The sequence below is a fragment of the Arvicanthis niloticus genome, chromosome 2 (assembly GCF_011762505.2).
Source record: "Arvicanthis niloticus isolate mArvNil1 chromosome 2, mArvNil1.pat.X, whole genome shotgun sequence".
Taxonomy (NCBI): Eukaryota; Metazoa; Chordata; class Mammalia; order Rodentia; family Muridae; genus Arvicanthis; species Arvicanthis niloticus.
Window position 1 is genome coordinate 8753802 of NC_047659.1, and position 25521 is coordinate 8779322.

Genomic DNA, 25521 nt, shown 5'->3' on the forward strand with positions numbered 1-25521 from the left:
CATTGGCACAGTGGGGTGTAACTCTTTGTTCTAACAAAGGCAGCATATTCTGAAGTAATAAGCCCTGCTTTGAGAAATCAGTACTGTTCCTTTTTTTTTTTTTTTTCCTCCAAGCATTCAAACATTCCTAAATGTCTCTTGCCTCAGCAGGCCCGGAAGCAATGATGGTCCTATGGTATTTCCTGTCACCCCAGTGAAAGAATGTGAAAGAGGACACCAGGCTTCTTGAGTGGTGTCATCAAACCCATCCTTGGCAAACCGATAGCCCATCCTGGAGCCTGGGACTCCCTGCAAAAGCGGAACACTGCCCTACCGAGGGTCCTAGTACCGAGTAAAAGTACTGAGTCCCAGTCAAGGCAGCACACCACGACTATTTCGAGAGGGAGGGGGCTGCCAGTGCACCTAGACGGCATGGGTGAGAGGTTGGAAGAGCCATGTCCACGTTTCTCTTCTGTCAGGTTGCAAAGACAGACAGCAGGGACTATACAGGGCTGCACCTGCGACCCAAGGGTGGTCCCGTGCTGAAGGCCTGGGGCCCACGCCTTTGGAGGGTGGGGTCGCAACCTGTTTTTTTTTTTTTTTTTTTTTTTTTTTTTTTTTGACCGACAGCTGCCTGTGCCCAGGGCAGGCCCCCTTGCGGCACGGCCACGCCCCCACTTCCGCCGGACAGCGGTCACGTGTTTTGAGACCCCGCCTCACAGACGCCGCATTCCCCCAACCTATCTCTCTCCCTCTCTCTCTCTCTCTGTCTCTCTCTGAGCGGGCAGTGCCGTCCCTTCGCTTCCCTTCCGCCGGAAGTGGAGCGACTTTCCCTTTCCGGCTACGGGTCCCGGAGCGGAGTGGGAGGCCGGACCGGGGAAGCCGAGCGACGGCGGTGGGGTTGGCCATGGCGGAGCTGGTGCAGGGGCAGAGCGCTCCGGTGGGCATGAAGGCTGAGGGCTTCGTGGATGCCCTGCACCGGGTCCGACAGGTACGGGCGCGGGAGGCCGGGGGCTGGAGGCCGCCCCGCGAAGCCTCCGGTGGGCGCCTAGGGCCGCGAGTCGCGGGAGGCCCGGGCGGTTCCCTCAGGCGCCCCGGAGCTGGAGGAAGCCTTAGCCGAGCGCTCCTGGCGCCTGCGCGCCCGGCTGCAATCACAGGCCTACTATCCGGGGTTCAAGTCCAAGCAGCTCCTGGTAGGCCCTCGGGTGTAGACCCCGGGCATCCATCTCACGCCCTGGACGTGGCTTCTGCAGCCTTGGGAAACCCGGTCTTCCACTTGCTGCATTTCAAGCATATTGGAAGAAATTCGAGGATATTTTATATTTGAGATTTTTTTTTTCTTTGCAGAGAGAAGGGGAGGTGTTAAGTGGGTGGTCCTCGAGTCCTCGAGAGTTCCTTCTGGCGATTAGTCTTACTCTACTGGGAAGAGTGTGGGATGGACTCGTTCCGACCGTGAAGCTACCATCTGGCAATATTGTGCGTTTTGTCAGTGAAACTGGCTTTTTAGAGGACTTGAGCGTCTCTGGAGAATGAATATGGGACCTCTCTGGCTCCTGGCATGGTGCCTAGAACAGAATTGTCCTTGTAGTTGCCTGAAACTTAGTGACAAGTTACCCTGACGCTCAAACTTTCTTCTATCCAGTGATGTTTATCTCCTCTGACTTTGTCAACCGCTGGTTCTTTGAAAGTCGGGCTGTAACTAATGACGGTTTGGTTCCTAGCAGAATGCTTGCCACAGGATTCATCATTCTTGGGAGATTTTCACCTGGGCACGTGAAAAATGGAGTCTTTTCATCACTTTCCAGTAGTCCTTCGAGGGAACCCTGCCTGTCTCTCATATGCTTTGCATAATAATACTGATAGTTCTGTAGACATTGTTTTGGAGCCTAACACTTCCCAAATGTTGGGCTCACCCAAAAGTTTCTCTGATGGGTTGTTACTTATTGCCTAGTCCAAGCAGTTCAACAGTATACATTTGTGTTACACTTCAGTTACTCGATGATTGTAATAAATGACCATGCCCCCAGCTCCCCATTCACCACTCTGCTCATGAGCACTTGTTTTCCTCTACTGGACAGGATCCTGAAAACTGTTTTTCTCTGATTGGTAAGATGTACTGGATTTCCCTCTATGCTAGAATGTCAAAGCCATTCTGTGACTACTAACAATTACAGTCGATGGTTTAGAAGTCTCAGGTCCTCTGTCTGTAGAAGTCCTATAGTTGAATGTAAAATAAATTCATTGTTTTTTGGTTTTTTTTTTTTTTTTTTTTTTTTTTTTTTTTTTTTGAGAAGGTCTTTCTGTGTAGTCCTGGTGGTTCTGGAGTTTGCTATGTAGACCAAGCTGGCCTCAGATTCGGATATTTGTCTCTGCCTCCCGAGTATTGAAATTGAAGGCTTTTTGCACTGCTGCTGGCTTATGAAAATTATTGATTTGGTTTTTCCCAAGCACAGTTTCCATGCTGGCTTGGAGCTAACTCTGTAGATAGGCTAGCCTTGAATTCACAGAACCCACCTGCTTCTGCCATCCTAGTGGTAAAATGAAATGTTAAGGATTGCTGAGACTCTCAGCATCTCTTAACTTGCTGGGGAAGGGGGGGGTTGCCTTCTGTTAAATCTGCCTTAACTTGGAGTGCTGAAAAGGGACTGTTTCATTGGCTTTCTTATTTATAAAGTGCACTGCTGTCTGAAGTGGTAATGAGCCCATTAGAGGTAGGTGTGTTGCTTCTTAGTGGCAACAGCTAGAAGTCCATACTACTTTTGAAGAGAATTGAAAAGAAAAAGCCTGGCAGAGTGGTGTACACCTTTAAATCCCAGAACTCAGAGCCAGAGCAGGCAAATCTTGGTGAGTTGCAGGCCAGCCAGGTCTACAGAGCAGGTTCTAGGACTGCCAGAGCTATACAATAAGATCTGGTCTCAAAAAACAAAGTCAAACAAACAAAAGTTTGTTGGTAATTTTAGAGTTATTTAGGTAGATTTCATTGGTTAAGACTGGACACTTAGGCTGGGCAGTGATGGCACACGCCTTTAATCCCAGCACTTGGGAGGCAGAGGCAGGCGGATTTCTGAGTCTGGCCAGCCTGGTCTGCAGAGTGAGTTCCAGGACAGCCAAGGCTAACAGAGAAACCTTGTCTCGAAAAACCAAAAAAAAAAAAAAAGACTGGAAACTTAGAAACCTGCGTGGTAGAGCTCTACTCTTCCAGAGGACCTGGGTTGGATTCCCAGCACCCACATATTGGCTGACAAATTGGTGGCTCCAGTTCCAGGGTATCTGACACCCTCTCTGGCTTCTACAGGCTCTGCACACAGGTTCTGCATGGGTACACATGCATCCAGGCAAAACACCTATAGGCAGATCTTTTTTTAAAAAATCTGCATGGGGCTGGAGAGATGGCTCAGCAGTTAAGAGTACTGCATGCTCTTCCAGGGGTCCTGAGTTCAAGTCCGGGCAATCACAATGGTAGCTCACAACCATCTGTAATGGGACCTCATGCTCTCTTCTGGCATGCACAAAGAACACTCATACATAAATAAATTTTTTTAAAATATTAACCAATCTGCATATGATAAAGCTTAGTAAAGAGACCCTGTTGGAGTATCTGAGTAGTCAGGGTTCTGTGTCTCCATTACACACGGAGTGCTCCCAAGATGGACCTCTCTCAACCGTAGTAAATGGAAATAAGATTTTTGTCTTGTTTGTATTAGGGATTGAACCCAGGGCCTTGTACATGCTGAGCAAGCCGTTCAACACATAATGAACTAAACTTGAACTCAGGCTTCTGTCTCAGCCACTCACATCGCTAGGATCACAGGTCTGAACTAGGCTTGACTTACTGTATTTCATTTTAATAAGCATAAGGCTTTCCCCCTCATATCTCAATTATCAGCAACAGTAAGGCCTTCAGTTTTTCAGAGTAATGAGTTGTATTATGTTCAATTTACATAGCAAGTTCTAGCAGTATGAGCTGACCCTGCTGGAATTCAGTCTGTTAAGCCTGATTGCGTAGCTCTGTGGTAACTGGGCTTCTTTTCTTTCTTGAAGCATCTTTATATAGATGTCTTCAGACTCATAACAACAGTTATCTATGTTTGCTATTAGTGTACTTGAGTAATGAATTCTCAGATACGAAGGGAATCTCTGAAGATCCATATAAAACTTAAAAATATTTCCAGAGTGGGGACCCAGTGGATTATTGTGTGTCAGGAGTAAGACATTGACATCTTCTGAAGGGCAGTGGAAGTAGGATGTGATTTGGGACTACTGATAAAGTCTAAGACGGCTAGACAGCTTCACAGCGCTGTGGCTAGTTCTTCAGGTCATTTGCTGCTTAGCAAATTCAAGCATTCCTTTAACTCGTTTAGAGACAAATAGATGATGACTGTCAGCTAATCTTGTTCCAGAATCACATTCTGCATCTGTGCCCTGAGTGGGTTACAAGAGAGACCAGTGGACACAAGTTTGTTTTACTTTGAAAATCAGTTTCTGGGGATGATTAAAAATGTTTCCTGACTTGAGAGTGCTTGCCTAGTGTGCATGGTTTATAGTATGGGGTTCAGCCCCCAGTGCCATATCACTAAGCATGGTGGCACATGTCTATACATAATCCCAGCACTTGAGAGATGGAAGCAGGAAGTTCAAGCTCGTCCACATAGCAAGTATAGCGAGTTTAAGGCCAGTCTGGGTTGTATGAGAACCTGTCCAAAAAGTAAAATGTTTCCAGAAAGTCGGTTAGCATCGGCCATCCCGTGAAGACAGTGACTTGTAAATGGGTTGTGTACCCATCATAGTGTTACAACTGCCAGCAGCCTCCCACTAGCTTTCCTGAGGATAGGCTATTTTTGCCAGAGTCAGTGCTTGTTAGGACTTTTAGCTCCTGTTTGTGGTGGAGGTGGTTTTGTTGAGGTAGGGTTCTGCTGTGTAGTTCTTCTGGCCTCACACACATGCTCCTCATGCCTTGGTTTCCTAAGAACTGGAATTAAAGGCATGCAACAGCACACTTAGCTAAGGTGTTTTGTCTTAGACAACCCTGTCTAGGCCCTGTGTATTAGCCAGCTCCTTAGTATGTCCTCATACAGAGTGCCGTATAAATGCACTCTTCCTGGAGTTGAGCAGCTTGCCTTGGACCCAAATAAAAAGATGAAGCTATTACAGAATCAAGAGGACTAGCAAGATAGCTTAATGGATTAAGGGACTTGCCACCAATCCTGAGGACCTGAGTTCAGTTTTCAGGACCCACATGGCAGAAGGAGAGAACCAACTTCCATAAATCCTATGATGTTCACAATGGGCACCATGGTGGGTGTGCAACCACATAAAAAAAAAAGTAAGTGTAATTTTAAGTCAATAGAAGAATAGCCATTTAGGAAGTTTGTAGAACCAGAAATCTGATCATCATTGGCACCTTTGTGGGAGAAATATTGATTAGTGTGTGGCCTCAGAAGGTCAGGCTTCTTGTGGTGCTGTAGTTTTCTACTTTTGAGACAGAGTAGATGGATTGGGGTAAATGACTTATTCCCTGGGCTAATATGGGGCTTGAGTGAAATGATATTGGTATAAGCAGCAAATGTTCTTTCAAAGAACAGAGTGTGCTGGCTATTAGTAGTGTGCACCTTGACAGCTCATGCCTTTGCTCATTTAATATGTGGGTTTGATTCATGGCTCACTTGAGCTGCTGAATGCTGTGTTCTACTGAAATCGCTGCTTCGTGTCTGTGTACTATTTGAGCTTTCCAGACACTGGGGGAGGCCAGTGACTGGGGGGGAATCCATGAACCACTCCTGAGGCTTTGCTCCTGTGGGGCAGTGCGGAGTCCTTCAAGTCAGTCCGTCTGCGCTGGTTTTGGTTGGTGGTTGCCAGGTACTAGTACAGTGGTTTTTACCCCGTGGTTACCACCCCTTTGGGGGGGGGGTGGTATAACATGTCTTGTATAGCAGATATTTAAAATTATAGTTATGGAGTAGCAACAAAATAGTTTTATAGTTAGGGCCCACCACAACATGAGGGTCACAATACCTGGAAGGTTAAAAACCAATGTACTAGTAGAAGTTCTGAACTTACTATTTGGTATTGAAAGTAGATAGTAAATAAACTGCATTCCATAGTATGCCTCAGACACTTTTCTCATTTTCAGTGGAATTTAAACAAAAAACAAGGTTTGGCTATCAAAGTGCTTGAAATTTATCATTACTTATGGTTTGGTAGACCACTTGTGTTATCAAAGTTTGCTGTCTTTTGAAGTCCCAGCTATGTAGTAAATACCTTGACTACAGCTCTCCAACTAAAGCCCGTGGGCTGGAGAAGACTCCAGTCCTGTCTACCCACCCTGTATAGCACTTGGAAGCTCGGGTGGTTTCACATGCAGATAGATGCAGGGCTCCGGCTCTTTTAGGAAAGCTCTGCCTGCTTGTCGGTGTCTGGCACAGCAGTCATTGTCTTCTACTGCAGCTATTGACTGTAGCTGCTGCCTGCGCATTCTGGGCTGCCTTCATCTCTGCCATCTTACTGCTGTTTTATACTGCCCATTTAGGTTCCCTACTGACAGGTTTTCTTCCATCCTTTTTTAAATTGGGAGCCATCAAAAAGTCCAAGTCTCCTGCAAGAAGCTGGTGGGCCTTGACTAGATTGACTGTGTTATGTTGGAACTGCACACTGTTAACTAGGTCTTTGAAGGAAAAGAACTTGTAGACAGGTGTGTTGAGGACTGCATCTAATAGCCGTATGCAGTAACGCCTCCAAGGGTAGAAACAAGTCAGTTCTATGGCTAAACCCTAGAAAATGTTGCTCTAGGTGATCTCAGCAATGCCTTGACATCTGTGAGCACACAGAATAGCATCCAGCTGCTACTAGAAAAAAATGACTGTTAGTTGTAGTCTTTGACATGCTTTCTAACAGGTTAGTGTGTGTTGCCAGTCTTCTGTTTTACTTTACTTTTTTGAGATAAGATTTCTGTAGTTCTGACTGTCTGGAATTCTGTGTAGACCAGGCTGGCCTTGAACTCAGAGCTCTGCCCGTCTCTGACTCCTGAGTGCTGGGGTTAAAGGTGTGACCACCAGGCCTCACTGCCATGCTTTTCTTTGTCGCTCTATTATCTGTTGTTTCACCTGTGAATTATCCCAGGTGAAAAAAGAATTTTGGTCTTTTAGGAGAGGAACTCATGTAGGCCGGGTTCAGTGAAAAGTCACTAAAGGCACCCCTCACACCACCAATCTTGCATCCACCTCAAATCTTTGAACTACGATATACACTACCACAGCCATCTTCATTTGGAGTTTTACAAGAGACTGGGAAGAACAGCCAGTCTGCTTCTGTGGCACAGACTACAGTTGTAATGTGAGAATAGGTAGTGGCAAGTCACTTGCTATTATTTGAGGAGTTGCTGTGTCCAAGGCGTCTTTCCAGGGGCTGGGTCAGTGGGGAGATAAATCAGACACATTTGTGACTACTTTCATTTCTTGTGGAGTTAGATGCAGGGCAAGGGTTAGAATTCTCTCATATTTGAGAATAAGCCAAAGGAGATAGATCAGTGTTTCTCAAAAAGGCAGCCGGACAGTGGTGGCACACGCACACGCCTTTAATCCCAGCACTTGGGAGGCAGAGGCAGGCGGATTTCTGAGTTGGAGGCCAGCCTGGTCTACAGAGTGAGTTCCAGGACAGCCAGGGCTACACAGAGAAACCTTGTCTTGAAAAACCAAAAGAAAAAGGCACACGGGTGGGGGGTGGGGGGTGGGGGTGGGGGTGGGGGTTGTGGTGTGTAGTTGGGAGATAGCCCGGTTGGTAACATTCTTGCCACACAAGCATGAGGACCTGAGTTCAGACCTCCAAGTACAGTATTCCTGTCTAACCCTAGTGCTGGAGAGGAAGAGAGGAAGAGGGGAAGAGCTCACTGTCCAACCAACCTACTTGAATTGATGGATTCCAGACCCTGCTTTAAAAAGACAATGGATGGAGAGTGACTAAGGAAGGCATCCAGTGTCAGCCTCTGGCCTAGACACATCTGTACATCTATGGGTACACACGCTACTGTGCATGATGTGGCTCTTGGGCTGGCTCTTGTTTTAAACATTGATTCTTGTGTAGTTCCTTGGATCATTTTCCCCCTGCAGTCACCCTGCAGGTGACTGCAGCTCTTTGACGCAGTAGTGAGGGGATGCGTCTAGAGTAGCATGGAGAGGGAGAACACCAAAGGGCATACCATCCTCCGCCACACTGCTCAGCATAATCCTTCAAGTGGGCTGAGTTGAGTGGTGTTCACGCCACATGACAAGCAGAAGGCCCAGCCAGCATCAGGGAAGGTGTGCTTTACATCTGGCAGAACATGGACCCTTTTGAGACTTCTTAAGAGTTGAACTTCTCCCCAGAAATATTTCAATTTTATGAAGTTTAAGCTTCCTCTGAAGGCAAATTATAGAGCGCCCAGTTAACAGGTGCTCCAAGGGTCCACAGTGACTGGGACAGACCTCCTCCTCCAGAGTACCTATACTTACATAAGGTGGTAGTTTAACCACCTTGGTGATTTTGTTCTTCTGTGAGTTTGTAAAGTGCGTGGCCAATACAGAGGTAGGAACTTTCATTTTGCCCGTGTGGATTCAGTGAGTGATTAGGAAAAGCTGTGGAGCTGACATCTCTACTGTCAGAATTTCTTCTTTTGCTTAATACCAGTAAATAGAGCAGGATCAGCCAAGGGCAGCTTCGTTGACAGAACCCATATTGTCCTGGGTGCCAGGCAAGGGTTCTTAGCCATTGATTCATCTGATGGTCATAAAGCCCCAGCAGTGGGTCGTAGTGACATGATATGACTCTGATCCATCATGTAGTGGGCTCACCCCACTAAGCGGCGGGGGGACTTTAACATCTTCTCTCTCCCCCCGGCCCCCATCTTCTTAAGTGGTGTCTCACCTGGCAGCCGGGCCTGTCTCAGCTTTCCCAGTAATTGAGTCACAAGCATGTGCCACTATGTCTGGCTTATTTAACTATTATAAGCCTCACTTTTTTCATCTGTGAAATGGAAATTCTTGAGGGTATTAATTTTCTTTAAAAAAAAAAAAAAAAAAAAAGCTGATAATTGGAAGGGTACCCTTGAGTGGTGGGACGTGATCCTGATTAGGGGCTCCTCAGTATAGAAGCATTGTATTTTTGAGGGTGCTCTATGAATTGATCTCCATGTAGGCTTGGTGAATGCTCTATGCAGGTTCCATTTCAAAACCACACTCCCAGTCCAGTGTTTTAGGGTTGAGGTGTTAATAGGCTCTGGCTTTTTCTTGTTACTATTACACTCCACAAAAGGTTCAAGTGGCCATGTCAGGTTTCTGGTCCTGTACACCAGGCTGTTCTGGGTATTTTGTACTTGTTACATTGTTTTTCCCTGGTAACTGTCTTCTCAAAGTAAGTTCCTTATAAGGTCCCTTAAGACCTAAGGAAGAAAGCATCACAGGCATCTCTCAGGGTGCAGAGAATCTGAATATGATATGCCACTTTCTCTGTGGTATGCTTGGCCGTAGAATGCAGGACTAGGATATGGCCCTATGGTTTGTGGCTCCAGACCCTGGCATTGTGTTCATGGCCCTGGCTGCAGTTTCCTACTGGTATAGAGAGACGAGAATATGCCACACCAGCCCTCTTTTAGTGTCATTTCCATCTTGAGTATGTATTGGAAATAGCTAGTGTCGTGTCCCAGTGACAGTAATTTACTGTGATTCCTTTATGATTTCTACAGAGTCTATAGAGCCTCAGAACACTGTTGCTTAGTTTTATTTTGGGGATTAGGTTCTCACTATGCATTGCTGAAATTACTTCCCAGGGAAGCAATGTCTACCCCCTTTCCTAAGATCCCAGTGACAAACTGCATTATTCCCCACAGAACTAGATTTTATTGAACTTTCGCACAGAACACATCGGTGAGGGGTCCCTTCCCCTAAACAGGTCACACCTAAAAAAACAACTACCCAGCAGCAGTGAGAGCTGTTCCCCTCCTTCCATAGGTGAAGTTACTGTCCCCCTATATCCTCTAGTCTGTCCCCAAGGCCTTATACAGTTACTGCAGAGTTACATATAACAAGGAGGTGGTAGAAAAGAGGTTGGATAGTAAGATGATAGTTTCATGGCCTTTTCTGGCCCTCTATGATGGTGTGAAAACAGTCAAAGAAAACCCAGTTGGGATAATCCTGTTACAGGGAGGCACATTTGAACTACCCAAGATCGCAGTTGTTTGGCTCAACAACAGAACATGTAACCCAGGCTGGCCTGGATTTGAAGTCCTCCTGTCTCAGGATCCCAGGTACTGAAATTATAGGTCCATGTTATTCATATCCAATTTAAAATTTAAAATATTTGTTGTTTGTTTGAGGCAGTGTCTCCTGCTGCATTCCAGGATGACGTGAAACTCAGGCTGGCCTGGAACTTGTGAAAACCCTCCTACCTCACCTTCCAAGTACCAGCAGCATCATAGGCATTAGCGACCATGAATGGTTCCACTTTAAAGTCAATCCCCGCGCTCCCCCCCCCCCCCCCATGAATGTGGTATGCATGCATGTCCTGGAGCTTGCTCTGTAGACCAGGCTGGCCTTGAACTCTGTTCAAGATCTGTATGTCTGAGTGCTGGAATTAAAGGTCGTGTGCCACCATCATCTGGCAATGTCTATACTTTGCTTTGAGGCCAGACGTTGACATCTGTCTTTCCTCAGTTGCTTCCCATCTAATTTACTGAGACAGAGTCTCACTGAACCCAAGCTTGCTGGTTAGTATAGCCAGATTGCCCTGGGGACTCTTCTGCCTCTGCCAATTAAGTGATGGGATTACAGGTGGGCCACCATGCTGGTGTGTGCGTGCTTTACCTACTGGGCCTGCCCTTGAAATAATAAAAGGAAAGAATATCATTATTCCAAGTGGGAGACATTGCTGAGCACATGAAAGAATTAAGAACAGTGCGTGTGTGATTTTGAAAGTGTGGATCCTGCATCTCCAAGAACCACCTTGTGTACCTTTTGGAGGAAGCCTCAAGGAAAAGAGTCTTGCTGCCTTACATACACACTGGTCCCTGAGAGTGTGCTGTAATTCACATTACATTCTGCATATGTACAGCTGAGTGTGTGTGCATTCAGAAGCTAAGTGGGGGGAGCTGTTGGGTGTTCTGCTCTGTTGTATAGCCCATCCTTCCCTGAACTCTCAGCTAATAAGCCCCAGGGAGCCTTCTTTGCCCACAGCATTAGAGTGACAGGCATTTGTGACTATTCCTAGCTTTTTACCTATGTGCTGGGATTTAAAGCCAGGTCCCCAATTCTTCCCAAGCTGAGCGTTCTTACCCACTGAACCATCTTCAAGCACTAAGCCAGGATTCCTGACTGATTCCTGGTGCTATGCTCCTTTTCCCCATGCTTCTGCTAGTTTGGCAGTCGAGGCTAAACGCCCTAAGATGCTGCTTTATTACTTGTCCATCACTGCTTAAAATATGGCCTATGTCCCTCCAAAAGAGAGAGATGATTGATAGAGTAGAAAATCACCCAGTGTCCCCTTTGAGTGAGGGCCACAGGTAAGGACTAGAGGGCTGGGGGTTGTTGAGTATTCTGCCTCCTATGACTTGTGCCTGCATAAACTGAATAGAGGGCTGCCTGTACCTCACTTCCCTAGAGCAGTTCTCTGAACTGTTTCTGAACAGCTCTTATAGATGGTTGGCTAGGATAAGAGGCATACCCTGAGTGCTGCACTGGAGGTTGCCTAGTGGTGAGAAGCCTGCTGTAGAGTCATGGGGTAGGGGTTAAATACTGTTGTTGTTACTTCTGAGATGGGCGGCATTAGTCAGGTCCCTCAGCTTTTCTAAGCTTGTATGGAAATAATGCCAATCCCTTAGAGCAGAGGTTCTCAACTTGGGGGTCAAAAGATCTTTTCACAGGGGTCACTGGTGACCAATGGAAAACACAGATATTTACACCATGATTTATAATGGTAGCAAGTTGCAGTTATGAAGTAGCAACAAAATAATTTTATAATTGGCATTACCATAACACCATGAGGAACTATATATATTAAAGGGTTGCAGCATTAAGGTTGAGAATTACTGCCCTAGAGACTGGTTGGAAGAAATAAATAAGAAAATGTTCGGTGTTTCTTGTTTTATTATTTAACAAAGGCATTTCCTGGAACAAAGGTTGCTTTGGGGGTTTGGTTCTGTTGTTGGTTTTTGAGACAGGGTTTCTCTGTGGCCTTGGCTATCCTAGACCTTACTCTGTAGACCAGATTGGTGTCAAACTCAACAGAGATCTGCCTGCCTCTGCCTCCCTTAGCCTAGCTAATCGAACCCAGGTCTTCGTCACCTAAGTAGTACCTGCTGCCTATGGATTCCATCTCATGGAGTGGGCCTTAAATCAAGCCAGACAGTTGCTTACTCCCACAAGCTTTGTGACATTGTACATTTTGGCAGGCAGGTCATTGTTGCAGGCTGAAGGTCTTGTGCCTTTCTCTTTAGGTAGTGTGTAGAGGAGCTTCCAGTATTTTGAATGCAAGTCTGTAGGGGTGAAGGCTCTAGGTAGGCGCCAGTTTGACTTCCCTGTATTCAGTGGATTGTGTAGGTGTTGTCTTCAGTAATAGGGCTTTACCATCAGTTTGTGGAGAGCAACCAGTAGCCTCCACAATAGCATGACTTGTTTGGGGATTACTATGGGGCCCTTGTACCAAGAACGTGATTAGATGTAACCTATTCCTAGTATTTATATGCTGGGATTAAAGGCATGGGATGCTACTGCAGGCCCACAAGGTCACATGCCAATGATAAATTCGTTGTTATGCTGTAATACTGTTCCCATAGTCAATAATGGTCTCAACAATGTTTAAAAGTCCAAAGTTCACAGTCTTGTCTGAGATTCATGCAATCTCTTAATTGTAATCCCCTATACAATAAAAAAGAACAGATCATATACTTCCAACATATAACAGCCCTGGGTATACATTATGGTGACTGAAAACCAACTGGGCAAACTCTAAACTCTTATCTTCATGTATGATGTGAAAACACATCTTCAACTCCTTTCAGCTTTGTTGACTGGGACACACTTCTTTTTCTTGGGTTGGTTTCTCTCCCTGTTAGCAGCTCTCCTCAGCAGGTATCCCATGGTTCCGGCATCTCAAACCTCTTGGGGTCTCCAAGGCAATCCAGGCTTTACTTTCAGAGCTTCATATAATGGCCTCTCTGGGCCTCATTCAGGGGAACCCTGCCATATACCTGACCTCAGTAACTTTACTCAGTTGTGGAGGGAGATTCTGTAACCCTTTTCATCTGTTCTTGACTCTAAAGCCAGAACCATGTGGCTGAAGCTGCCAAGTTCCGTTTGCTGGGGCTGGAACATGGACCCCTTGTTCAATTACATCTTTACCAGCTTTCTGGTTTTTATGGTTCCCTTCACTACCTAAGCTTGGCTGTTATGTAAATTACTCTGTAGACCAGACTGCCTTTGAATTTGGAGATTTTCATGCCTCTTGTCTTCTGAGTGGTAGGATTTAAACAAGTGAAGCCATGCCTGGACCTAAGCTTTTCTTTAATTTCTTTTCACAAGATGGAAGTTTAGCAGGCTGGGAACTTGCCACTCCCTTAATTCCATTTAATATCTTTTTTCTGTGCATCTCCTTGAATACTGGATTTAGCTCCATTCTACATCCTGGTGCCCCTTTGAACCATACATTTTGTATTTTCCCTTGCTCAGCTTGCTTTATTTCATCAAAATGTTCTTCATAAGAGTGAACCACACGACAGAGTGTATACTAGAGTGTTTTGAGATTTTCTTCACCAATTCTATTAAATTAAATCTCCTTAGCCTTAGGCAGACTCTTTAGACAAGGACAAAAAAAGTAGCCGCCTGTTTCACCAAAATATCATGATAATGGTCTCTAGGCAACAGGCTAAAATTCTTCTCCTGAAACTTCTTGAGCCAGGGCCCTACAGTTCAAGTCACCTGTCCCTGTTCCGTGTCCCTGCTAGGATGGTCCATAAAGCCCTACATAAAGCATTCCATTGCTTTCCACATCCAAAGTCCCCAAATCCACATTCCTCCAAACAAAAAGCATGGTCGGCCTTTTACAGCAATACCCGACTCTTGGTACCAAATTCTGTCTTGGGGTTTTATTGCTGTGAAGAGACAACATGACCATGGCAAGACTTATAAAGGAAAACATTTAGTTGGGGCTGGCCTACAGTTTCGGAGGTGTAGTTCATTGTTCCGAGCCCCTCCGTGTCCCCTTCGCCCGCTAAAAAGACACGTGAGGCAGTGTTCGGGTGGTTACTACAACGAGGCTTTACTTCTTGTATAAGCAGAAACGGAAAGACCCAAAGCCCGGGAAAGGCACTGCTATATGTACCCTAGAGTGGCGTGTTCACTTCTGATTGGCTGTTCACTCATCACCCCATATTACACCCCGGGATGGGCAGTGACTTTGGCGCGCTTTTTGCCTTTTGCACCTGCACAGTCAGTTGTTTACTAGTGGGAGGACAGGATGTCCGCGCCATCTTGTAATGGCGAATGTTGACACGCTCACTGCGGCTCCCAACAGTTCATTATCATTATGATGAGAAGCATGGCAGCATGCAGGTAGACATAGTGCCGGAGAAGGAGCTGGGAGTTCCACATCTTCATCAGCAGGCAGCAGAAGGGGACTGTGTCCTACTGGACATAGCTGTGAGTCGAAATGTGACTTTGAGCATATATGACCACAAAGCCCACCTCTTAGTGGCACACTTCCTTCAACAAGGCCACACCTACTAGTAGTGCCACTCTCTATGGCCAAGCATTCAAACATGTAAGTCTTTGGGGGGTGGGGGGCAGGTCATACCTATACAAACTACCACAAACATAATAAAATGTACCCTATAATAAAAATGTACACTATAATATAAGTGGCATATTATAATGTTGAATTCTTATAACATTTGTGTAGCCAGGATTCAAGTTCAAGCCCTGGGTTTGATCCCCAACACTGAACTGTATGCATGCATGCATGTTGGTTGGTTTTTTGTTTTGGTTTTGTTTGTTTGTCTTTGGACTCAAGGTCTCTTATATAGTCTAGGCTGGTCTTGAGTTTGGAATCCTGCTTTGATCTGTGATTTGATTGTTGTAAAGGTCTATCTATGTACTTACTTATTTTTGAGGTCTGATTTCTCTTTGTAATGCTGGTTGTCCTAGAACTCACAGAGATCCTCCTGCTTCTGCCTCCCAAGGGCTGGATTAAAGGCATGTGTCACTACAGCCCAGCATAAAGATTTAATGTTAATTATGTATATACATGTGTGTCTGTGTGCATTTGTGTACATACATGCAAGTACCATCAAAGGGTAGAGGTGTTAGATCCCTAGGTGTTTGAAGTGTAAGTGCTGGGAGCCAAACAAGTCCTCTGTAAGATCAGTAAGATCAGTAACTGCTGTCCGTCTTTCCAGTCTGTTTTTATTTGCTTGCTTGTTTTGAGACAGAACTCAACAGCAATCCTTTTACTTGAGTCTTTCTGTGCTGGGATTATAAACATGACCCACCATCCATAGCTGTGCTCTATATAACTATTATCCTATCGTACACAAACTATAGACATAGGGTGTCTTAGTTTACTGTTGAATTGCTGTGAAAAGACAATGGGACCAAGGCAGTTCATAAAAGAAAGCATTTCATTGGGACCTTGCTTACAATTTCAGGTTTAGTCCATTATTACGCTGAGGAGCATGGCAGGGTGGTGCTAGAGAAGTAGTTGAGAGCTAAATTTTGATCCATGAACAGAGAGAGAGAGAGAGAGAGAGATTGATTGATTTGATTATTGATCGATTGATTGGATCTAGCATGGGTTTTTGAAAATTCAGAGCCAGCTGGGCAGTGGTGGCCAAAGCCTTTAATCCCAGTGGCCCACAGATCTCTTGAGTTCAAAGCCAGCCTGGTCTATAGAGCAAGTTCCAGGACAGCCAGGGCTACATAGAGAAACCCTGTCTCAAAAACAAAAGAAACGAAAACAAAAATGGAAATTCAAAGCCCATTCTCAGCGACACATTTCCTCCAACAGTGACATACCTACTCAAACAAGGCCACACCCCCTCGTCCTTTCAAGTAGTGCCCTGCCCTGGGGAACCAAGCATTCAACTATATGAGCCTCTGGGGGCCATTCTAATTCAGGCCACCGCATATATTCTATGCTACTCCATCTCAGTGGCAGTTTCCCAAATTAAAGACAACCAAAACAATTGTAACTTTAGAACAAGTACAGAAACCCGCTATAGTTTAGAAGGATATTTGTTGATTCAATAGAATTGACAATAGGAAACTATCTAACACTCATAACTTAGCAGATGTTGGAAAATGACATTCCAGCCACTTTTAAGACCAACAGATAAGGAAAGAGGCTGGGCTGAGTGGTGCATACCTTTAGTCCCAGTACTCTAAGGCTGAGGCAGGCATTGTTTTAAACAAACAAAAACCTGGAATCCCAAAGGCATCTTTCAGAGGGAGTGGAAGTAGTCTGCCTACAGTGCAGACTTGTAATTAGGCCCTGTCTGTTTGTTTTCAGGGTACTCACTGTTTGGATCCCTTTACCTCTTTGGGAGTCATTTTTAAATTAATGTTTTAAAATATTTGGTTTTATTATTTTTATTTATGTATCTATATGAGTGTGTGTATATCCATCAAAACCAGAAGAGGGGCTTAAATTTCTTAGAGTTGGAGTTACAGGCCATTGTAAGCCACATGACATAAGTATTGGCAACTGAACTCTGCAAGAGTTTGGGGGTACACAGTAGGTTCTTGTCTAAAATAAACAAGACGCCATGAGTTACTCAGAGGACTCTGAAAGATGTGGCATATGTATATATTAGGTGACTGAAACTGAGTTTCTTAGGGGGTTGATGACATGGTCTAGCAGGTCAAGGTGACACTGGACCAGCTAGGTTGTCCTTCATATATACATCCTCTCCCTTGAATTAAATTGTTAAAAGACAACATTTGGGCAGTTAAGTTTGAAAGAGGCAAGACCAAAGGAAACAGAAAAAGTGTTTGCCTACCAGAGAAAGTGGCTTATGCTGATGTAAGTGGGAGAAATGGGGCAGTAGCCCCTTAAGGAAGTTGCTGGCTTTTCTCCTGAGACACAAGTACGACTTGCTACCAAGTATTTAAATTTGATTCTCTCTGTAGATTGCTGCTAAAATCGATTCAATTCCTCACTTGAATAATTCCACACCCCTGGTGGACCCCTCCGTGTACGGATATGGAGTACAGAAGCGGCCTCTGGATGATGGAGGTAAGTTACTGTAAACGACTCCTTTTTGATGGCAGTGAACCTGCCAGTTATTTTGAATCTGTGTCAGCCATTTCTGAGTGGTTCTCCAACATCCCATTCTTAGAGGAATGGTGACGGGGGATGCAGTTAGGATGATTTCTCTTAGCAATTGGCTGGCATTTGAGTTCCTATTTGCCTTGATAATAGAAGAATTTTTTCAGCTGGGCTCCACGATAAAGACTTGGCCTCAGCGTCCACTTGGCAGTAATTTGACCCATTTGAGAATTGTGTTGGATTTAGTTCTCAGTCCCTCTGGTACTTGCATAGGAATTGAAGTTACTACTTCTGTGAAATACTAAGATTTGGTGCAGGTCCTGAGGAAGGTGTGGTTGACTTGACCTGTAAGACAGGGAGGAGTGGTGGACTCTCCAGTCTGCCAGTCTTCACCAAGCCCATTTGTGTCTCGCTTGGGTTTATTTTTTAATCTTCTAAAAATCAGCACGTTCTATTTGCATGCATTGCTGGATTGCATGGTGGCCTTGTTAGGTTTGCACATTACATGCCTTGACCCTATTCCTTCCATCTCCCTCTACTATCTCTGATCCGTCATTTTCCATAATAGTCCCCGTCTACTTTTATGACTGACAGGTACTTTCTAGAAGCATCCATTTTAATTTATTAATTTATTAGTTTGTTGGTTTATATTTCCAACTCCATCTCTAAAGGAATTTGGGAACACTGAGAGTACCTGTCACTAGCTCTCCAGCCCTGTGTCAGTCAGTCACAGGTATTTATGCAGAGTTCATATTTGTTTTGTCCTTTCTGCTAAGGAACACACTGTGAGGGTTGGTGAAGTTCAGTAACATACTGGTTTGTATACAGCTGGTTAGACAATCTCTTCTCTGCTTGGCTTTTTGTTGGTCTGTGTACATAGCCAGTTGTGTGTAGATACTTTTGTGATGTGATGTATTGTTAAGTGGAACCCCACTTAACCCCACCAAGGTTTAGAACATTGTATTGTATTGTATAATCTCTTTTTCAAAAGAGTACATGTTTTTGGTTTTATTTTGTTTTGTGTGTGTGTGTGTGTGTGTGTGTGTGTGTGTGTGTGTGTGTGTCAGAGAGAGAGAGAGAGAGAGAGAGAGAGAGAGAGAGAGAATGAATGAGAGAGAGAGTGTGTGTGTGTGTGTGTGTGTGTGTCAGAGAGAGAGAGAGAGAGAGTGTGTGTGTCAGTGTGTGTCAGTGTGTGTGTGTGTGTGTGTGTGTGTTCTCTTCAGGTACATATGCACACCAGAAGAGGACACTGGATCTTATAGATGACTATAGTTTTAGATCATTGTGAGCCACCATGTAGATGGTAGGAATTGAACTCCAGACCTCTAGAAGAGCAGCCAGTGCTCTTAACCACTGAACCATTTCTCCAGCCTGAGTGCATGGTTTTTGTTTGTTTTGAGACAGGGTATAGCCCTGGCTAGCCTGGAACTTACTATGTAGAGTAGGCTGGCCTCAAACTTAGATATCCACCTGCCTTAGCTTCCCTGGTGCTGGGATTAAAGGCATGAGCCACCACAACTGACTTGAGATTTATTGATACATTGATTTCATTTTTTTTTTTTTTAAAGAATAATTGGATTCTGGGTATAGGGACAACACTCTTTTGAGAGTGAAATTTCTCATCTGTCTAAAAAACTATTCATGACCTATAGAGATAGTTCAGCACCTGATGACCTGAGGTCAGTCCATGGAAGGAGAGACCTGGTTGCCAAATTGTCCTTTGAACCCTACAGTGCATCTGTGCACACATGCACAAATGCATACAAAATACATTTAAAAACAAAAAAAACAAAAAAAAAAAAAACCTTTAACCTCAAGGTTGTCCAAACTCAGGTAACCCTTTTTAAATTGCTGCTGTTAAGTGTACCTTATGGTCTCGCTGTTTTTGTTGGGTGATTTCTTAGACCTGTGATGGATAAGTGTGTTAAGGGCAGTTCTGCCCAAGTGAAGAGTGACTCAGAGAAACCTCTTTCCCTTTCCAGGGCTTTGTACTTTGTTCCTGTGGGATGTCAATATAAAATAAAATGGAGTTGTCTGACTCTAAGCACAGATCTTCTTAATGGATGGTATCTCTCTGGTCCAGTGTTCCCAGAAATCATGATCAATCACATTACAACTTACCCAGTTCTGTCTAGCAATTCAGCCTGTAAAATTCAAGTGTGAAAAGAGAGCAATGGTGTCTTTTGCATAAAGGATACCTAAATATTCACTAGTGAAACTGTCTGGTACTTTTAAGATGTTTTATTCTTGTCTGAAAGAAGTCGGTAGACATTTTAAATTTATCAATAAAAAGCGCTGAGTAGCAGGCAGAGATACGAGTAACTCAGAATCTCAATTTAAAATCCCAAGTCCTTGTTATAATGCATGTTTTTCACTTTTTTTGTTTGTTTGCTTGCCTTGTTTTTGAGATGGCTGTCCTGGAGCTCACTTTGTAGAACAGATCGGCAGAGAACACACAGAAATCCTCCTGCCTTTGTTTCCTGAGTGCTGGGGTTAAAGGCAAGCACCACCACCATGCCTGGGATAGTTTTCTTTTGAGAGAGTATAGCATATGCTGGCCTCCAAATTGCTATATAACCAAGGATAAACCCATTCCTGTCTGCTGTCTCTTCTCAAGTTGCCATGTCTGCCTTGTTTACCTCTTTTTGTGATAGCACACTTTGTGTAATCTGCCTGGTGAATAGGTCTTTGAGGACAGACCACGTGTGTAGCTCTCTTCCCTTCCTTTTCACAGCATGCTTTCTTAGTGAGTGCCCAACTACATCCTTCTGGGGCTCCCGTACCTCTGCAAACTTGTCTCATAACAACCAGCTGTACCCTCGTTCTGTACTGTGTGCCACATTTGATCAAATAAACCTTTGGTAGATAACTTACCAAAATTACTTTTCTCCTCCGTTGGTCTTCATGTATGGAACTTGGGGTTTTTGTTGAGCTGAGCAAGAACACTGGAAATTGGGCTCATCCTTGGTCTTCTTTCTCAGTTATTCACTGGGAATAAGGGCACTATGCTAAATCTGGGGAGCTGTGTTCCATGTAGAAGGGGTGAGGGAGGGAGAGAGGGAAAGAGAGAGAGCACTAAGTATATGTAGAACAGAGTAGTCAGGAGAAATGTCCCGTACAGAAAACAAGTTAGTACACTCTGGGGAGTTACAGTTGTGAGCACTCTCTGAGATGGCTTTTTTTTTTTTTTAATGTACATTAGTGTTTTACATGTATGTCTATGTAAAGATGTCAGATCCCCTTGAACTAGAGTTACAGACAGCTGTGAGCTCTCACATGGGTGCTGGGAATTGTACTTGGGTCCTCTGGAAAAGCAGCCAGTGCTCTGAACATCTGAGTCATCTCTCCGGCTGCAGAGATGGCTTTTTCAGCCTGCTTGGTCCAACAGAAGGGTACAGCTCAGTTCACCAGACCTGCCTCAGTGCTCTTCCCCAGGCTTAGTCTTTTTGAGGCAGAGGTGGAAATCGGGCACATGGAGCTCCAGCAGTCACACACACATCACACTTTATTGTATGTGTGTGTGTGTGTGGTTGTGCATGGAGGTCAGAAGAGTCTTCTTAACACTTCCTGTGGGTCTCAAGGATTAGATCCAGGTCATTGGGCTTCTTTTACCACTGAGCCAGCCCGCTTAACCATGCTCCTAAACTCTGAACCCTTCACTTCTGAATGCTGTTACTCACATGGTCTCCAGTTTTTGGGAAGACATCTGACATTCTGTCAATTCAGAAATTCCTGCTCTTAGCTGCAGCAGTGCCTTTCCTGTCAGACTTTGTATGTGCTGCAGCTGTAGCCTCTCCTGGAGCTGTCCAGCTTATTAGGGTTCTCTCCTAAGCCCCAGAAAGATCCAGATCCTCTTGACCTGGCTGTTAGCCTGCTCAATGGCTGCTTCTCTGCTTGGCCTGACTCCAGTCCCCCAGCTCAGCTGGTACTTTCTATTGGTGTTAGGTTGCTAGGTTGGTGTGACTTCCTTCTAGAAACAGACCTCATCCTTAATAGCATTGGGGAGCTGGATGGGTTGTAGCTAATGACACCTCTATCATGAGATTATCCATGAGGGACATAGCATGGCATTTCAGGGCTGAGACTATAGCTCAGTTGTAAAGCTAGGCTGAGGCCCTGGGCTCAATCCCTAGCACTGCCACAGAAAGGGAAAGAAGTACTTTTACTTTTAAAACTATCACTCACGAGTAAGTTAAATCCTGTGTCCATCAGAACTAGTTAGTATGCACACTAAAACACACATAGTGTAAGCCTTCACCATGCAGCACATTGGTTCTTAAGAGAGCTGGGTGCTGTGGTGGTGGCCTCAGACCACTGCTGCTTACTCACTGTTACTCTGTTATTTCTTGGGTAAGGCCTTGGCTTGAAGGTTGCACTGGGAAAGGGGTGCAGGTTTTTATTCATCCTTGACCCTGCAGTTGAGTTAGTTCCCACTGGACTCTTGAGCATCCAAATGGCCCGATGTGATGGATAAGGAATAACAGAATTGTTATTACAGGAAGGAGGTGCAGCTCATTAGTCATACACTGGCCTAGTGTTCAGGAGAGTCTGGGTTCCATCCTCAGCACCTTCTAAACAGTGATCTGAAAGTGCCAGGATAAACAGTTGAGCCCATGTGGATCCAGGCAGCTTGGATGAGTGTGCAGTGTCCTGTGCTCTTCTCTGGAAGTCTGCTAATGACAGAATCTCCCTGATAATGGGAAAGCAGGCAGTGCCTCATGTAGCTGCTGCTGCTGGTCTTTTCTGCTCATGAACAAGCAGGAGTGACACTGAAACAAATTTGAACTTGCACCTTTTAATGATAGCTTCAAACCTCTTTCTTTAACCCCAAAGTAATGGGCTAGCTAGCATATTCCTAACTCATTTTCACTTGGGTTTTTTTGTTTGTTTGTTTGTTTGTTTGAAGATTGCAGATCAGTTTATTCTAGTCTGAGAGAAACTGCAGGGCATGTAGGTTGTAATTGTCACAACTGCAAGGAGGAAGATGTGGAAAAGGAAGAAAGCACTGTGCCTTTTTAGTTAGGATTCAGAAAAAAACTCAGATATTGTATGGGGATGTGAGGATGTCTTTGGAAAAAGAATGAGAAACCTGACGGTCAGGACAAGCATGCTTAGGATTCGGTCAGGATCCATAGCAGGGATTGAGGGCTTGGCAGAGCATACACTTGTTGATTTAGGACTCAGGAAGGAAGGCAGGCTCAGTAATGAGGAGCTATGGAGCAGTTGCCTGTTCTGTCTTTGTTGAGAGTGTCACCAAATACACCAGGCAGGCCTGGAACCCTCAGTCCTCCTGTCTTCACCTCCCTTCTCTTAGCTCTCAAAAGGAAGTAATTGGAAGCCAGGCATGGTGGCATACACCTTTAATCCCAGCACTAGGGAGACAGGCAGACAGATCTCTGTGAGTTCAAGATCTGCCTGGTCTACACAAGGAGTTCCAGAACAGCCAGGACTATAGAGAGAGACCTTGTCTCAAAAATATAAGATAAACAAAAAATAATTGGCAAAATCAGTAACAGATTACTTACCCAAGACCTTTCAGCTGGGTTCAACAAAGGAATGCTGGACTGAAACAAGAGTTGGCTGCATGGGACACAGGAAGCCTTAACTACCTGGGTATCACTGGCCTTAACTGAGACTGGAGCAGAGCTGGTTATAATCAGAAGACACAGCCAAAGGGAGGCCACAGGAAAGACTGTGAGAATCTGAAAGGAGGGCTGGATTGGCAAAGCACCTTCTGTGATAGCAGAGAACCTCAAGTCCTTGAGTCTGCTCCCCAGAACCATGTAAAGCCGGGCTTCGAGTAGTGTCTAGTCCCAGCATTCCCAGGAGCATGAAGGCCTGCTAGCCTGGAGGATACAGCTGTGTACTCCAGTGGTGACCTCAAGTCATCTTCCCAACCTCCACGAAGCCCCCACTGCACAGAAAGGTGCTCTTGTACACAAGGCAGACTTAAAACAAAAACTGAGGAGGAAATTGGTTTTAGTTTTGCTGAGCATAAAAGTCCTGCCATTTCTCTTCCTGGTGGGGCTGCACTCTGGAATCCGCCCAAAGCACCTGGGATAGGGGGGAAGAGACAGATGATTATTAAAATTGTTGCTTGTTATAAAGTTAGGTTTATTTGTTAGTGTTTCTTTGCAGAAAGAAAAACAAGGAAAAGGTATGCTAGGCACCATACTTTTTTTTTTTTTAAGATTATTTCTGAAACTAGCAGGGTGTTGCTTTCCTCAGCAAGAACTTCCTGTTAGCTCCCTCATGTCTGAGAAGTTGATTCCCCCTCAGCATCCCGGGCAGTTTGCACTGTGTGGTGCTCAGGGTCAGTGAGAATCACCCTGTATGTGCCGGGTGCTGGGACTGAGCTAGGGAACTCAGAAAGGGAGATGGTAATGTCCTATGTGCCTCCTTAGTGTGACCTCCACCAGGAGGGCAGGGGACCTGAACAGAACATGTCTGTTGCATGGACAGTGCCCAGTGTCCTTTCTCGCTGCTGGTTTCGTTTTTTAGGTACCCAATGAGATAGATGCGTGGACCCACACACGTAGCTCTGTGTTATGCTTGCGTGGAGAGGGGAGAGATTTTGAGCCTCTCAGCTTACCTGAGGCTGAGCATTTACGTGGTGGAATCTGGTAGTCTCCTTTGGTGCCATGGCCCTTGAAGGCTGTGTATCTGGGAGTAATGGTGTGTGCGGGTTTGGTTCTAGTGTTTGTGAACGTCTCCACATGTCAGGGAGGCAGTTAGAATAATACCAGGTGTGAGGCCCATGACATGTACCTTGCCAACAAAAAGGAATTTCAGTTGTGAGCACAGGCTGTCATTGAATGCTGTTTAAACAGAAACCCTGGAATGTTCCGGTGAGTCTCACACGGTTTTTTGTTGCCAAGTTGCCCTTTGCTGTGTTCCTGTGGCTTCTCTGTCATAACTGAAGATCATCAGCCTGCGGTGTCTCTGAGCCAGAGGCCTGTAATCTGCCATGTAGCTCTCACTGAGGACCTTATTTACTTGCAGGTGTTTAGTTCTTCTGTATTCAGTGGACTCTTCATCCTCTAGTAGAGAGAGTCTGATGGAAACTGGGGAAGCTAAACTTTTGAGACAAGGCTCATTATAGCCCAGGCTGCCCTTGAAATCTTTGTATATTTAACTGAGGCTGGCTCGGCCTTTGAGTGAATTACGGGGGTAGGACAGCTGTGCAGCCCCGTAAGCCAATGCCCGTGCCCTTTTCTTTGGCGTATTGTTTTGTCCCCTTCCTTGGTAGTGGACAGTTCTTGGGCAAAGCCCATGATGGGGATTCCTTTCTTAATCTGGAGAGTGTCCAGGTTTCGTGCGAATCCAGCACTGGGTAAGGGCAAAGAAAGTTCTAAGAGTCAATTAAAAACAACTCTATCCATGAGCTAAGCGACTAACAGTGTACAGTGTCTGTGCTTTGGCTGCAGACCATCATCTTGCTATTGATCCAGATGGATATGGTGTGGTTTTTTTTCCCCTTGATCAATAGCTTCAGTGAACTCTTTAGTTTACTTTTTGCTGTATTGTTTCTCTGCATTTTCTCCTTTCGGAGTTTCAGGGTCTGGTTTGCTTTCTTTCGTCTCTTTATGGCTCTCCACTGTCCAGAAGATGGCAGGGTAGCTGGACAGGAAGCAGCAGCTCTTAAGCTTTCACTTTTTCAGACACTGGTGTGATTGACACTTTCTTTCCTGCATTCCCTAGAGACATAATTCTGAATGCTCTTTTAGCATCTTGAAAGGTCTATCAGTTCCTTACTGTTGGTTTGGGTTTATAGTCTCCCTTTGTCTGCTGACTATATTTCTTGAACTGCATTTTCCAGAAGAGAAACAGCACAGAACCATTTCTGCTGATGGCTGGTGAAGGAGGGCCACATCAATAGCTGAGAGACAGAAACTAGATCAGGGAGCCTGATAGAGCCCCTCTAGAAATGGGATTGCAGAGTCTGTTCTAATACTGAGAGGCTGTTTGTTGCCACTCAACTCTGTGAAATGGGCTAGAGAAGCTGTGGCAGGAGGATGGAGCCTGGTCTCTGTACTGTTGTGGGTGGGGTGAGGGATGACAGAACAGGGACTATGTGCATGTCCTTAGTAACTACCACTGCCTTGGAGCAGTCCTCTGCAGTGCTTCCACAGAGGTAAATCTGCTCATTTGGTTTTAAAAGAGCAGGAAGGTCCCAAGCATCTGTATTGGGTTTGGATGCCGAGCAGGAGGGAAAGGGCAGGATTTAGACAGACAGGCTTCCCTTGTAGGGCTCTCAGCATG

The 25521-nt window shown here is 45.1% G+C and overlaps 1 protein-coding gene across 5 annotated transcripts in view; it reads left to right on the forward strand.

Moving 5' to 3' along the window:
* The first annotated feature begins 732 nt into the window (after positions 1-732).
* Fubp3 (far upstream element binding protein 3) overlaps positions 733-25521 on the forward strand; it is a 47812-nt gene continuing 23023 nt past the window's right edge. For 3 of the 5 annotated variants that reach the window (XM_034495056.2, XM_034495059.2, XM_034495057.2), the window contains exons 1-2: positions 791-970; positions 17121-17226. In XM_034495056.2, the coding sequence (XP_034350947.1) occupies positions 887-970; positions 17121-17226 (190 nt within the window). In that variant the 5' untranslated portion in view covers positions 791-886. Of the gene's footprint in view, positions 971-17120; positions 17227-25521 lie in introns of all 5 variants that reach the window. The other 2 variants (XM_034495054.3, XM_076928471.1) reach the window with 2 other exon arrangements.